Source organism: Panicum virgatum, chromosome 6K (assembly GCF_016808335.1).
Source record: "Panicum virgatum strain AP13 chromosome 6K, P.virgatum_v5, whole genome shotgun sequence".
Taxonomy (NCBI): Eukaryota; Viridiplantae; Streptophyta; class Magnoliopsida; order Poales; family Poaceae; genus Panicum; species Panicum virgatum.
In genome coordinates, this window is record NC_053141.1 from 32413096 (window position 1) to 32429351 (window position 16256).

The 16256-nt window shown below is 43.8% G+C and overlaps 1 protein-coding gene and 1 long non-coding RNA gene across 3 annotated transcripts; both read left to right on the forward strand.

The window, feature by feature from the left end:
• The first annotated feature begins 4041 nt into the window (after positions 1 to 4041).
• On the forward strand, positions 4042 to 9454 carry LOC120712229 (serine/arginine-rich splicing factor SR45a-like). 2 transcript variants are annotated; one of them, XM_039997976.1, is made up of 8 exons: positions 4042 to 4202; positions 4939 to 5006; positions 5872 to 5894; positions 6001 to 6216; positions 6360 to 6462; positions 6583 to 6732; positions 8205 to 8259; positions 8902 to 9454. In XM_039997976.1, exons 3-8 carry the CDS (start codon positions 5872 to 5874, stop codon positions 9180 to 9182), a joined length of 828 nt encoding a protein of 275 aa, XP_039853910.1. In that variant the 5' UTR covers positions 4042 to 4202; positions 4939 to 5006; the 3' UTR covers positions 9183 to 9454. The 2 variants fall into 2 exon arrangements, with proteins under 2 accessions (XP_039853910.1, XP_039853911.1); XM_039997977.1 differs by having other exon boundaries at positions 4090 to 4202; positions 4943 to 5006.
• Positions 9455 to 13842: 4388 nt separating this feature from the next.
• Positions 13843 to 14581, forward strand: LOC120639165. The gene is made up of 2 exons (XR_005661304.1): positions 13843 to 14089; positions 14219 to 14581. It is a non-coding gene; the product is annotated as an uncharacterized LOC120639165 (long non-coding RNA).
• Positions 14582 to 16256: the final 1675 nt, after the last annotated feature.

Genomic DNA, 16256 nt, shown 5'->3' on the forward strand with positions numbered 1-16256 from the left:
TTGGAATGTGCAGGAACATTACACAAGATGTTCATGAGAACACAAGGTCGATCAATGAAATTCGGGGTCACTTGGGGCTTCCTTTGGATTCTCACCGCGAGCTCCCGGATTTTGATGATCCTTTTGCTGAGTGGGATGTCGCCGATGAGGCTGTTGTTGCCGCTGCTACTCATGCTCCACTTCCTCGTGCTCGTCGCCAAGCTCGTTCTCCTCGTCGCCGTGCTTCTACTTCTCGCCGTGTTCCTCCAAGTGGCCAAGAAATCTTTGATGAGGAAGAGGAGACCGAGGAAGACGCGCCCATAGACTACCGCGAGCACCCCGACTCCGCTGAAGATGAGGATACCTCCGAGGATGCCGCCCAAGATGAAGATGATGAGTAGATGGACTTCATGCTTCTTTTCATTCCCTTTTTGGCACTTGATGACAAAGGGGGAGTGAAAATGCCATTTATGTACTCATTTGGGCATGTGTCGCTTTTGTATCGAACTTATGTCGTTTCCATTCCGTTTCGAACTTCCTCGATCGTGCGTAAGGACTATGTGGTGTGAGAACATTTGTAATGTATGCTACTTTGTGCCTAGATGTGTTGTTTATCTCTGTTTTAAGGAAGTTGTGCTAGGGTGAAAATTCTTTCCCTGATCGGTGACTGTTTTTCTGTGTTCTGGTTCAGAAGGGCCGGATACTCCGGGCTACATGCCGGATTCTCCGGATTCCCTGACCGGAGTCTCCGGGCTCCTACCCGGAGTCTCCGGGTCTTCCTGGCAGACACACTTTTTATTGAAGTGGATTGAGTGGATAACATGTCATATGCATCACACTTGTCTTTGCACTCACCTGTTCACCCCACTGTAAAACATATAAGAGCTTTTGTGGTTCTCTTGATATATATGCCAAAATTGTTGACATGTCAAGTCAAAATTTAAATTCAAAGTTCATGGCATACATTAAAGGGGAGCTCTTATATGCTAGATGTTTATCATTTTATGTTAATCAAATGAGCTACATGTGGGTTGTCATCAATCACCAAAAAGGGGGAGATTGAAAGTGATCTAGGCCCCTAGGTGGGTTTTGGTGAATAATGACAAAACACATGTATATTTAATTGTGTAATTAAGCATATGTGCAGGTGATGAATAAGTATAGGTGAATCAAGTGATGACGTATGGCCCCTCAAAAAGGAAATGAAAAGGCGGAGTTCAAGCATACTCATGAAATTAGATTTTATTTTTGACATTTGAGTATAGGGACGTCGTACTATCAAGAGGGACTTAATTCAAAGGTGATGACTTGAAACTAGTGTTCAAGAGAACCTAGACAAATACTTGTGAGCCACAAAATAATTCAAAAGAGCAAAAATCGAAGTTTTCCCCTGCCTAACCCGGATACTCCGGGTATAGGGCCAGATACTCCGGACCCCTTAGCCCGGAGTGTCCGGGTGTTGTTCATGGGCTGAAAAACTAGAGTTGCCCGGAGTCTCCGGGAATATACCCAGAGTCTCCGGGTACCCTTTCGCCCAACGGCTATTTCTGGGCTGAAGACTATAAATACCCCCACCGGCCCTTCAGCCCTCTCTCTTGCCACCTTGATGAGCTGAACTCAAACCTAAGCCAAGAAAGAGCTCTCTCACTCCCTTTTCTCCATTCTTGAGTGATTCCCTTGAGGGATTTGAGTGAGAAGCAAGCAAGAGCAAGGATTCGTGCAAGTGAGCCTCATTCCCATCTCTTGAGCACTTGGTTTTGGTCAAGTCCGCGGATTCAAGTTTGTTACTCTTGGAGCCTTGTGCTCCTAGACGGCTAGGCGTGCTTGTGATTGCTCAATCAAGATTATGAGCTGCACAAGAAGTTTGTAAGCTCCATTCCTCGCCGAGGAATCCATAGTAAGTAACCTTGGGCTTGAGAGGTGATCTCGCCCTTGGAAGAGGAGCATAGGGGTTCTTGAGCACCGTCTCTTGAATCCTTCCTCAACGGAGACGTAGCACCTTCGGGTGTAAACTTCGGGAAACAAATCCTTATCCCCACATTTCTAGGGTTTGAGCTCGATCTACTCACTCACGAGTTTCTAGTAAGTTTTGTTTGTTGGATATCAACCTTAAGTAACTCCTGGTACTCTTACTTTGGCTCGATCTACTTTTCATACATAGATTCTTATAGTTTCCTTTCAGGTCGTTCATACCCGGAAACTCCGGATATAGCTCTGGATACTCCGGATCAAAAAAAACCCGGAGTATCCGGGATTCTACCCGGAGTATCCGGGCTGGTCTTTGTCTGACCTTTTGTTAAGTGTTTTTTTTAAAATTGCAAATTGTCTATTCACCCCCCCTCTAGGCATCTTAAGATCCTTTCATTTCCAGTAGCCGAAATTAATTAAATATTATTTTAAAAAAATTATAAAATTTGTGCAAATATAGGCAAGTGTGATCTTATTTTGAAGATTTTTTTATAAGAAAGATGATGGTGCAAATCAAATTTAATTTGGACACTCAGTTTAATATTTATAGTTTCTTAAATTTCAGACCTACATGCTTGTGGATGATGTCATCACCTTTATTCTGTTTGCATGTATATAATCTCTCTCCTCTTTAGATGGAATCATCCGGAGCAACATGCGAAAATAGTCCCCTTAGTGGTGCTGATTAAGGCCTACTTAATATATCTTTAGCTTATGGTTTCGGCAGTTGTCGCCTTAACTGATATATAGACTCCCCCTGCCCCTCCGGCCCTCCGCTTTTGGAACCTGCGGACGAGCCGGCGTGGGAGCCAGCATACGACCCCGCGCCCGTGCTGACCCGATGTTCGACCCTAAGCTTGACTCGGACCAGGACCCTGAGCTAGAGCCCGACCCTGAGCCGGAGCCGGAGCCGGAGTACGACCCAGACCCAGACCCTGACCCGGACACGGACCCCGAGCCAACGCCGATGCCGATACTGATCCGGGAGCCTATGTCGAGGCCGCCGCCACTGATGGGCATGGCGGGCTTTTTTCTTGTTTTTTTTTCACTTACTGAGGCGGGCAGGAAAACCACCTCGGTTAAGGTAACGATTAACCGTGACTTTCGCTCCGCGGCGGTCGCAAAAACTGACTCGGTTAATACTTTTTGCCTGTCTCTATAAAGATTTGTGTAGTAGTGTTTATTAACTCCTAAACTGTTCAAATATGTCTACTTACCCCTGATAAAATATCTTTTTTTGTTTCCCTTCGTATAAGCTGCATTGTAAAATCAAATTGTTGGTTGATATATGACATTATACCATATCTACAAAAAATACAACGAACAAATAATAATTTATAATGAACAAAACATTAAACATGATTGTATAGACTAAATAATAGAAAGTAAATATCGCGATTAAATAAGTCAACATTACCGAACAATTTAATCTACAAAACGAACAAATAAATTTTAAATATAGAACAATCATATTATAAAGATAGAATAAAATATTACTATCTATAAAAAATAGTGAATAAATTGAACAACAATGAATAGAAGAATAAAAGGAAACATTAGATAGGACATAGTGGGAAAATCATATTCGAAAGAGAAATAGGTAAAAAAATAAAATAAAGAGAAGAAACAGAAATAAGAGAGGAAAGAAAAAATAGGGCACATGCAACTGCACGCTAGCATGCATGCAAATGGCGGCAGCAGCACCGCTTCTGCGAATTAAATGACTGTTCACATGTGTGCTTCTCTCTCACGCCTAATATGAATGCAACTGCAGTAGACAGCAGCACCACCGCATAGCACGGCACAACCTTCAGCCAATCAGCGGGCTTCTCGTGGGCCGACAGCTTTACGCTTTTTTGGCCGAAATCATTGCACTGATCCACATGTTATTCTTCGAGTGATGGATCTAGTTTTCGATGCATAGCCATCCGGTCGCCCGACTCCGCCGCTCTGAACTGTAGGGCGGTTTGAAGTTATAAATCGCCTGGATTCGGCTCCAACATCACGGGCTTGGAACCCCTCCCGGCCCAATTGCACGCGCTTCGATGAGCCCGGGCTAGGCAGATTTCCGGCCCATGGAGGCCCGTTCAACGTCGCAAACAAGCGGCGGCCTTGCCCAGGCGATTTTCTTGTTCCGACGGGCGACTCGTCCATCTCCCGTGCGCCTCCTCCTCGGCCTCGCAGACGGCGACAGCGCCCGCGCCGCCTCCCTCTCGCCAGCAGCGGCGACGGCGGCTGCCTCTCCAAGCCCCCAGGTGCTGCCTTCTCCCCCTGCCATTCCCCTCCCCTCCTCGGCCTCGTAGGGCTTCGCATCCCCACGGATCTATCATTTTCCTCGCGAACCCACCTCGTAGTAGATCTGCTCGGTGTGGCGGCGTTCCGAGCTAGCTTTAGAGCTAGTCCGCGCATGCGCGCCAGCTGCCGCGGCTAGAGGCGCCAGATCTGGGGCGCGGCTGGCTTGGAGAAGCAAGCGCAGCGCCCCTAGAACGAGTTTATGTCCGATTCGAACTTTTTTAGGGATGCATGTCGCTGCGCAATTTCGATTTTTTTGTTCCTTGGTTAGGGAATTCCGGAAAGGGTAGTCGTGGCTGACTCCTGGTCCCTACCTCGAGCCAGATCTGGTAGGGCTGCTACCGTGGTTGACGGGTTGCTCGATTCTGGTCCTTGTTTGTTTGTTTGTTAGATTTAAGATTAGTCTGACCATGCGACATGTGCACAGGAAATATGCGACAAAATTGGAAATTCATTTATTTGCATGCAGTTTTGGAGTATAATTTTCTCGATTCTTCTAATTTAACCTGTTAATCAGCTCCCCCTAGATTTTGTACGGGCCACTGCAAAACAACTGAGCAACATACAATTGACACTGTGAAACAGTAGACAGGCATAAACTGCTGAATTGAAAGGGGTGGAAGCCATATAGTACTTTACACTTGCTGATTCAAGATGGTTTGTTTACTGGTTGATGCTCATTTACACTGCTTCTTTCAGGCAGACCACTGTCTTTTGGTTCCTCCATTCTTCACCCGGCACTTCGGCTCGTAGTTTCAGTAGTCAAGGTACTTAGTACTTACCACCGGTGCAATAGTAAACGAATCGTGGCTACAAAACACTATGGTTATGATTTGCACTCTTTGATTTCATTTTGCCTTTCTAGAAAAATAAGTGAATGCTTCAGCAATGTGGTGAATGAATTAATTTTATTTAAATTTTAATAATGATTTCATGGTATGCAAGTAATTAGAATGGACTTAGCTCTATAGGATACTTCTATGTGTATTCTTTGTGACTTCTTTTACAATTACATTCTGGCAGCTTAGTGATTTCATGGTATGCAAGTAATTAGAATGGACTTAGCTCTATAGGGTACTTCTATGTGTATTCCTTGTGACTTCTTTTACAGTTGCAATCTGGCATGACCCCATTGTACAATGTTGTTCCTCATCTGTGATTGAAGTTTCGTCGAACCCACCCAATTGATTTTGCTATAAAAATATGTATTTCTGCTTGGTAAAACTAAAGCATGAAAAATAAGCATTTGGAAATGTGAGCTCAAAAGTGTCCTATTTGACAACTATACTTCGGTTTAGGTTATTAGGCTATCTATCATTTATGTGCATAGTTACAAGATGAAGATACATTTTTATCATGCTTTTGCCATTATTGCTCTCTCTTTTTTTTTTGCCTTACAACTTTTATTATTATCAAGATAGTGCATCTTTTCATGTTGCATTGCTTAAATATATAGCAGTTAAAAGGTGCAAGGTTTTCCATTTACTTCCTTGTATATTTCAGTGTTACTTGTCTTAAGGCTTAATTATGAATTTTTTTACTTTTCTTCCTACATAAGCGTTTATATATTTCATCAATCCATAAGTTGGCTGTTTATCTGACATTTTACCCTCTCTTATGTGTTCTTATTAGATGTCACAAACGAAGGAAGTGAGGTTAGTATTCCCTACACGGTAGAGTTCTTATAATCTTCTTATTTTTTTTTCTAAGATAGACTTCTTATCATCTTATGTGTCCTGGTTTTTGAATTTTTGTTTTTAGATACACTGCACGGTCTATTACACCTCCTGCAGATAGAAATGGAACTTCAAGCTCACCTCCTCCAAAGAGACGCAGCCCTTCAAGGTCGCCTCCTCCAAAGAGTACCTCAAGATCTCCACGTCCAAGAAGTCCTAAGCGGCGGAGCACCTCAAGGTCACCTCCTCCTAGGAGACGTGGTAGATCGAGGTCAAGGTCAAGGGATAGGAGTCGATCCAGGCAAGCATATCACTTGTTCATGATAGTTTATCACATATTATATCATATTGGTTCAAATATCTTGTTTTTAGTTGCGATTTGTCACTCTACACGAATATGTGGGCGGTGGTGCAGTACTAATGTTTGGTTCTTTATGCGCACAGGAGCGAAGATGATAGAAATCCAGGAAATAACCTTTATGTGACTGGATTGTCTACTCGTGTAACTGAAGATGAGCTTGAGAAGTTTTTTAGTAAAGAAGGAAAGGTATGTTCTCAAATTTATTAGTATGTGTTTTTATTATAGTTCTTATCTGTATCTGATTGTTGTTTAATCTTGTGGCAACCATTTCAGTATCTAAATAATAAGTTCCATCGTTAAATGCAGGTTAAAAACTGTCATGTTGTTCTTGATCCTCGTACAAAAGAATCCCGTGGCTTTGCCTTTGTGACTATGGATACTGTTGAAGATGCAAGACGCTGCATCAAGTACCTGCACCGCACTGTACTTGAAGGTCGTCTGGTCACTGTAGAGAAGGTTAGATATTAACTGAAATGATTCGTTGCGTTTAAACATTATTTATTTCTGTTGCATAGTGCTAGTTTTGTCATGTTATCATGACAAAACTAGCACTGTAGAGAAGGTTAGATATTAACTGAAATGATTCGTTGCATTAAAACATTATTTATTTCTGTTGAATAGTGTTAGTTTTGTCATGTTATCATGTGGTTGTTTCCCCCAATATTCTGAAATCAATAGTACAGTTAAAATAAGATAAAGCTAGCTGTTAAGTGAAAAAAGGTTTTTGTGTGGTCTTGTGTTTTCTCCTCCCCCCTTGTCCCATTCGGTCCTGAAATCATGGCTGTGTTAGTAACATAAATAGTTAAATACACAATGTATTGCACTTGAAAGTATGCTCTATTGATTTAATTGAATGCATACTATGATCTGTTAAGAACTTAAGTGAATGATTCTTGAGATGAGGCATGTTTATGGGTAAAGGACTACAAATATGCTCTTTCCTTGTGATGGGAGAGTATATTCTGGGACAGTCAAGCTGTGAAATTCTGCTCAGGTGAAATGTGCCAGAGTAAATTGAAAGGGAGTCGTTTGTGATGTGGTCTGCAATCCTAGTGTGGTGAATGGGGAAAACCTCATGTCTGGCTCCTCAACTGGGGTCTTAACTCCTCTCGTGCTGACTTCATGACCTTCCAGTTTAACATGGTGCTGGGCTGCCTCGTCGTCAACCTGGTTGGTTCAGGCTGTGCTGTCTTGGACCATGGTTGTCGCCAAGGGATGTGCAGCTGATATGGTGGTGCTTATCACCAACCCCAGAGCTCATCTTCAACGCTTGTCGTCTACACCTTCCTCACCGACATTGCATACCCACTACATCAACGCGAGGGCTGCCACCATAGAGCGACCTTGGAGTCTTGTTGTGCATTGTGCCACCATCACCGCCAGCATGACCGTCACGTCCACCGCGATCGCCACTGCTTCCGCCACCGCGACCACAACCGCCATCGTCAACGTCGCCCGCATGATCCAACATGCTCCATGGTTTGTCTACGTCGACTGAGCTTACATGGTGCATGCTGCTGCCGTGTCACGACACCAACTGCCGAGCTAGCCTGCATCGATGCTATCTTCGTCCACAACAAGATTCTGATTTGATGGAGGTCACAAGAGGCATAATCTGGCTCTTCCTTGGAGAAAGGCTACACCAACCATGGGAAAGTGCGAAAAATGTCATCTTTGGTTGAGCTACGTAAAGTTATTCATCTACTTGCATAACAAGAATTTTGATCGAGACATGACAAGCTTAACTATCCATCACTATCTGTTTTTCAGCAAAGGGCCATAACTTCGTTTATTTATCTATTCCTTTAACCAGTCTCTTTAATGTTAATTATTGGGTAATTGGCTTCACGCATTGTTTGGTGTACTTGAAGTTCATCACTGCTTGTTTCATTGTGGAGACTAACACATGTTCGTGATGTGCATTTCAGGCGAAAAGGACTCGAGAAAGGACCCCTACTCCTGGAAAATACTGTGGTCGAAGAGGTATGAATAGAAATTGGATACTTTTGTGCCTGTGCATGATGTGACTCTGATGCTTTCTGTATTGATAATCATTTGACTTGCTTGTCCAGCTTGCATAGAGTGAGTTAAATGGACTTAATTTTTTTCTTTGCAGTTGTTAAATATGCAAAGTTTTATTCATTAATACGTAAAGAAGAATTCATCTTCCTAAATATTTTGTCCGACAAGGGCTATTTGCTTATTTATTTATTCATATATTTTTATTTCAGTGATGCTTTGAAGTATATCACAGATCTCATTGGAGCGTGATATTTCCTGTGACCTGTTATTATAATTGGGGCTATTTTTATCTCACTAGTTTTAGCTGCCATAACTCATCAAGACCAAAGCTTTAGAGTTAATCTCTAGTCTCTAGGATATTCTCCTTGAGTCAAATCATATTTTTAAGGTAGTCAAATCATACCTAGCCATGGAAAACTTCTCCATGAACGTAAGCATTTTCCAATCTGGTTGTTTAGATCTTTCACAGGCTTGTATCAACGTATTAGTGTGATCTAGAATTCCAGACATTACTGTGCTCAAATATTAGCAATGAAAAACGTAGTAGTTAGTGGCTAAATTCTTGCTCTGTACCTGCACCTTTAATAATATTTTACATTACAGGAGGATCTCAAAGGCGCTCTAGGAGCCCATCGCCATACCCTTCTCGCAGAAGGGAGCGATCCCGTTCAAGGGATCGGAAAAGGGAGCGGTCTCGCTCAAGGGATCGGAGGGAACGATCTCGCTCAAGGGACCGCCGGAGGGAAAGGTCTCGCTCAAGGGACAGAAGGGAACCTTCTCGCTCAAGGGACCGCAGGAGGGAGCGCTCGCGCTCAAGGGACCGCAGGAGGCGCGGAGATCGGTCCAGGTCACTAGCAGGCAATGGGAACCATAAGACGGACTAGAAAGCACTTACCTTGTGATGAACCATTTGTCTTCGGGCTCATCGTGACTGCGTGAGCAATTGAACCCGTGATGCTACCTTTAAGGTTGTCAGTGTGTCAGACTGTGAGACGTTAGCATGGAGTTGTAGCTGCGTTTCTGTGTTGTTTGTTTGTTTTCCCTGTTCCCATGGTATCTTTTGGATCAGATAATACTGTTGTATGGTTAGGGCATTGTTCTGGAAGCATTTGCATACACTCCATAATTGCTAAGATGTACTTAGAAGTTTGCTTAAGGTCGTCATGTCGTGTACCGATCTTTTGGATCAGATAATACTGTTGTATGGTTAGGGTATTGTTCTGGAAGCATTTGCTTACACTCCATAATTGCTAAGATGTACTTAGAAGTTTGCTTAAGGTCGTCATGTCGTGTACCGAGCGCAAGGATCCACGTGCTGCCTGGTGGTTGGCGTCTTGACCCCGGCCCTGGCCCACACGTCAGTGATACACCATGCGTTTGTACTTGCGCTTTCCATTTCCCCGTTGGGACGTGCACGCGTCTCAAAGCTTGATAATCTTTTTTTTCCCCTCTTCTCGAAGCATCATAGGTTGTGTTTGGTTGTAACAGTAAAAATTTTGCGAAAAGAGAATATTGTATGCATGGAATACTAAATGTAGTTTATTTGAAAAAAAATTTAGAGATGGATGCAACTTTGACAGCCGAATCTAATGAGTCTAATTAATACATGATTAGATACAGTAATGTTACAGTGACCATGCTCTAATCATCGTCAAATCATGCGGTCAAAGGTCTCATTAGGTACAATATTGCTACAGTATTCATGATTGTAATGGTGCTTTTGTAATTAGACTTAATTTAATACCTTTAATTAGTGGTCAAAGTTGCAAAAAAAATTTCATCAAAATTTTTTCACCCCTAACCAAACACAGCCATAGAAGGCGTTTGGTTCGGCCTTGTTGCCCATCATCTGTTTACAGCGACATCAGCTCCCGTTGTTTTCTGTTTGTTTTTGGTCAACCCGCATCACCGCGCAATCGGATACTGGGCCATATCACCGCAGCGTCGTACCTCGTTACCAAACAAAAGACGTTTTTCAATCCCCTGCAACAGCTACCGCCGGCAGCCGATTACTTGCCGTTCCCACACCCAGCACGGAACCAAACAGCACCATAATCTTTGAAGGGCAATTAACCATTGATACAGTATAACAGAAAATTAAGGTCAAAGTGCAGCTGGGTGACCGCAAAGGGGGCTGTATTACCCTTTGAAATGGAGATGGTAGTATGTTAATTTGAGGTGCTTTTGTCCAGTGGACGAGCTGTAGTATGTTTCACGCACAACAAATCATTATGCTTTCTGTGATGATAGCTATTTGTTCTGTCTGAATCTTCTCTAGCAGAGAAGGACGTGCAGTTACTGTGCTAGTGTACTAATCTGGAACAGGAACCGCTGAACTGGTGCCTGATTTAACATTGAATTTCCAGTCCAATTCGGCGAATTTCTCCGGAGTCAAATGGCCATTTGGGGGGGGGGGGGGGGGGGGGGGTTGGTTGTACTACCCTAAATTGTACTCAAGCTCCTCCATTATACAATGTCATAGCACGCCGTGATGCCTTTGGAAACCACGGAGCAGAACCACCAAAGCAATGTCAAACTCCCTTGACACGTCCGTACGTACTCAGGACGCCATTTCGCATGCATGCAGCGTTCTGACTTTTGGTTTTGTCTAGGGTTAATGTTGCTAACACGCATCTCCAGCCTTATCTTTCCGGCTACTTCGCGCGTACCTGCTGTCCAGTTTCATTTTTTTTTCTTTCTGAAACCGGGTCAACTGAGATCATATCGCCAGCAACAGGACAAACTAGAGGTTGGATTGGGGAATAAACAACGCGTAATCAGGTCAAATCCTGAAAGGTTTTTGCCTCTCCCCTTGTCATAAACAACGTTCATAAGAAATTCCCATTTAATTGGGGTTGCTTTTGTTTTTGTTTAGCATATAACACTTGCTAGCTAGATGCTATGCCAGAGGGTATAGATAATTTTTTTCTTTTCAAATTTGAAAGCCACTCATCCAAATACTAGTATACAAAACCAAAACCAGTTGTCACAGAAACCAGGACACTTCATCCTGTTCCACACGACTGGCCGGATTGTTGAGGAGAAGCTTCTTATCCTGCAAGAATTTTAGAACAACATGAGGAAATAATGGAATTGGTCAGCAACAAGCGTACGCACGTGTGTTGGGCCACCTGCATTTCTTGCAAGCACCCACAGGATGACTGGATTGCCAAGTTGCTGGCGTCCCTGGTGTCCCTTCTCCATTTGCAGTGGTACAGCCAAGATAATATCGCACATGCTACGGCAGGAATTCGTATGAAGTTGATAATGTTTGATCGAAAGGCGAAAAACATAAGAGGGGTTAATAAAAAAAAGCAATAGGAAACAACAATGGACTAGGGCATGGGATGAGAATATAGTCCCCAGAAGCGCTATACAAAGATCAACCAGAGGGTAAGAGATAATAAAACCTTTTTAAGTAGAGGAAAATCCGGAAGAAGATCATGATATTGAGTGACTGAGCAAGGCTATGTAATTAGAAAGATTGATTGGAGGTGGTCATACTACAAGGATAAGCAGCGATTAGTGAAAATTCTGTTCTAATACAAGGAGCAGTCATTTGGCCACTTGGTTTTTGCAAGTTGAGCAAGTTGAGTACGTGTAATATCTAGTTTTGAACCATATGCAGTAGATTACTGTTTGTATATGTAGAAAGAGTCAAAGAGCTAAAGAGGTTTTGCACGATCGAACTGATGCATTTCGATCGGGGGCGTCTATTCATCGCACGTGCGACTAGAAGCTATACTATCGCACACATCGGTTAGAGATATAAAAAATAGAAATTGTTCCGAAACAAAATAAAATGTTTCAAAAAAATAAGTTTTGGAACAAATAAAAATGTTCCAAGAAATATCTAGAGATAAAAATTGTTCCAGAACAAATAAAAATATTTTAGAAAAAATATTCTCTAAATATAATCAAATGCGATAGTATGACATCTAGTCGCACGTGTGAGGAATAGACGTCACGTTTCGATCAGCATCTGTTGGCTGTAGCTTGCCACTACACTGACGTTGCAACAGCAGCTGCTCAAACAAAAGAGGTAGCTCGAAGGAAAAAAAGAATATAATGTCACGTGTGCTTCGGAATTGGTGTGAGAGCATATCCAGCAGACTGTTTATCTCTCATATCCTATATATTTTCTCTCTGCATTACTAATAATACTTTTTACATTTTTTGTAGCAACTGCTATAGCAGATTACTCAAAGGATAGGGTGGAAGGAGAAACCCCCTACATTTGAGGGAGATGGAGGCGTGTTTTGGTGATTTGCCAAAAAAAATTTTGGTATTGGCGATGGAATTGGTAGTCTGCTGGAGCATCTCCCATTACCTAAAAGACAGGTTTTTGGTATTAGGGAGAGGAATAGGTAGTCTGCTGAAGATGCTCTAACTAAACCATATATATATATATATATATATATATATATATATATATATATATATATATATATATATATATATATATATATATATATATATAAAATAAGAAATGCTGCGAAAGAGCCAATCCGATGTTGCACGAGGGGAAACATAATGGCGATGCTTATAATAAGATAGCAAAATGCACTTTTCGAAATTATTTGGCAAGGAAATCTTTGTCTCTGGCCGCTGGCATGAGCTAGGGAAAGCAATGACAATAATTCATGGTGAAGGTGAGCCACTTTTGACTCCATTATCCCAATGTAGCTAGCTTTGTTTCAAAAGCAAGAAAGCCATTGTACAAAAGACAGAGGAAAAGGAAAACACTCGCACACTTCTTGTGGAAGGTAGCACAAAGACAACCAAAACATGACTTCCAAATAGTACAAGATTAATACTTTTATTGCAATTTGTGGTTCTATATATAGGTTTTCCCTTCACCTCAGAGCATGCAGTAGGTTAATGACAAACATTTTTAAGCTAAAAACAAAAGTGATAATCACTGTGAAGGCCTTTTCTTCTAATCTCTAATAGACGAAACCTCACCCTGGATCGGACCCAAATCGAGCGCAGGAGGAGCCACGTCACCCGAATTTTCTCAACCGTCCGTTCCCATGCTAATGATCGGATTCAACCTCTGCAGCTTCTTCCTCCGGCTATTCTAGAACCATCAGGGAGCTCTCGACGTGCGAAGGGCACAGAGACGAATCAAGCCAGGATCCTGGTCGTAGTGAACCATGCCGCCGGCGCCCACTCGCGCCTTGGCCTGCTCGCCCGCCGACACCACCCGCGCCCCCTTGGCCATTGGCCGTCGATGCCGCCCGCGCCCACCGTGGCCCGCCCCGCCGGCCGCCGCCTTGGCCTGCTCGTCCATGGCCCGCGCCGCAGCCGTGGCCCGCCGCACGCCAACGCCGCCCGCGCCTGCCGACACTGACCTCACCCGCCCGCCCGTACCCGTTCGCGCCGACTGACGCGGCGGATCTGGCGATAGAGGGCGACGGCGGACAGGGGAGGAGGCCGTGCGGCACCAGGAAGGGCCCGAGCTCTGGCAGGAGGACATCGCCGGGGAGGAGGTCGCGCGGGGAGGGCCGGCCGCCGAGAGAGGGAGCCTGGTGTGCGGGACGGTTGCTGACGCGCCTCACAGGGCCCCAAGCACAGAGGACCGCGCACATGGAGGTCCAGCGCATCCGCTGCCCACCTAAGGAGAGCTTCCCCGTGAACGCAACGAGCTACGGTGGCCAGCCCGCGGCGAGCCGCTACGCCGGCGCGCCTGGCCCCTGCTTGTGCCCGCCACCACCCAAATCTGGGGCCTCCTCCGCGGGTGGAGGCGGTGGCGGCTCGACGGCTGCACGGCAACGGGACGAAGGCAGAGGTGCGTACCCATGGGATAAACTCTTTCATGCAGATCACCATTTCGTTACTTGCTTCCTCATTCATACCATATTGGTCTATGGTCGAGAAGCCAAGAAATTGAGTGCAAGACCTTGATAAATTTGTACAGCTAACGGTTGCGTCCAATACTGAAAACTGATTACGAGTTGAAGAAGATTGTACAGGACATCTCAATTCAAGGGCAAGAAGATGAGCAAATATTAAGTTTACGGGTAATCTTGGAGCCATGATGTGAAGGCAATTCTTCTTTCAGAAATAAAGAAGACAGCAATTCATTGGATTGGGATTTGGGGTTGAGCTTCCCACAGACGCTTGGCGCTATTCAAGCTCTGTGGAAATACATAAAACAAAATATGTATCTAAAAAAATTAAAACAATTAATAATTGGGATGGATGGAGTATGTGCTACTGATCATTTTGATACATAATTGTGAAAATGGTCTCCATGGAGGAAGCAAAAACTTTAATATTCTTTACATGCCTTTGCTTATCATATTGAACTGATGGCTTGCGACGGACACCACAACACCCGGCAACCTCCTCCCCTAACCCCGGCCTAACCACCATCGCAGGCTCAAGGTTGAAGAAGAACAATGCGTGGGTCCAAGGGAACCTCCCTTCTGTGATAGCTTGCGCGCCGGTAGCGTGCGAGGAATAGATCCCCCTGCCGGGCCACTGCCACACCGCTTCATGAAACAAGTTTCTAGCATTTCTAAAGCTTACCATTTCGCTCCAATTCTACCATACGATTCTCCCTCCCTCCTGGTTACTGTCCGAGCTGAGCTGCCAAGTTGACACGGAGGAGAAGCTCTAATCTGATGAAGCACACACAACAATCTCACATACTAAAAAGATGTACCACTGTGTAGCGTTTAAGTGGTGTGCAAACATGCTAAATGACCATTTACGTGAACAATACTTTCCAAATAATATGTTGACAAAATATATGGAATTGCCTTTGTGTGCATGCTTGACGACATAATAAAAAGAAATAACTTTATATAGTCACATCAAGGTCATCCAATATGGTCTTAAGGCATGAATATATACATTAGGATTATATAGTGCAAGAATAACTTACACTCTTGTTCTATCACCATAAAAACAGTGGCTAAGCACCATCACAGGGCGCGGCAAAGCCGCGCCTGGTTTCTAGTCAAGTTAGTGATGACCTTTGAACAAACAAAGCGGTGCTTAACTACCAACGTGGAGCCCCCTCTCTCAGTGACGTCGCTAGGCTCTGTCCTGGTGACGTCAAATGGGCACGCGCGCCCTTGTGTTTTTTTGTTTATTCCGACGACGCGCAAAGAGGCTTGAAGATTCCTCGTGTACACGTCGGCCGGTCGCCGGTCAAGCTTCCACGTATTTCTTGTCTGATTTCTCCACTCCCAAACTCTGACCATCACTTCACTACCCATCTCATCCCTCACCACTTCACTAAAATATTTAGCAACAATCATCCCACTCTCACTGTCAATCCCAGGCCCTACTCTCTTGATATATAGAATCACTTTATTTTGGTCAAGAAAGATTGGTTTATTAGGCTTTTTTTTTCTATGTGCTTCTTTTTGACAGGGTAGAATCCACACACATACATGGCTGCCGAAAATACAAAAAAAAAAAGGTTTCCAGCAAAAAAGGTGAAGGTGCACGCGCTCGAGTCTTAGAGATGCGTCACACAATTTTATTCCATTGGGTCATTTAAATTTCAATGTATTAAATTCTTGAAAAAACACGAGCACCCTGTAAATGCGTCCCTTTCACAGAACCTTAAGCTGGCGAATTCATAGACCTAAGTTCTCAATTTCACAAAAGATACGTAATCCAAATAAATATAGAATGAGAGAACACAAACCAACAGCTAGTAGTACTAGGAATTAATCCCGCGTGGTTGAGAACAACTTGTGGCAAACCAAAAAGTGGTCAAACTAAGACCCAAAGTGCACCAAAGTGAAATTTAATCTCCACCATAACAACTCGAGTCACAACAATTGGACCAGAATTAGACCGCTGTGGTACCTGCTGTTCTCACTCTCACGGTCTCACCAACCAACCAACCAAGCCCTGCCTGCAGCTGCAGCCAAGATTGTACCCTGACGTCCTACAGTGAACCCCCAGCAACAGCACAGCAGAAAACAAAACAGAAA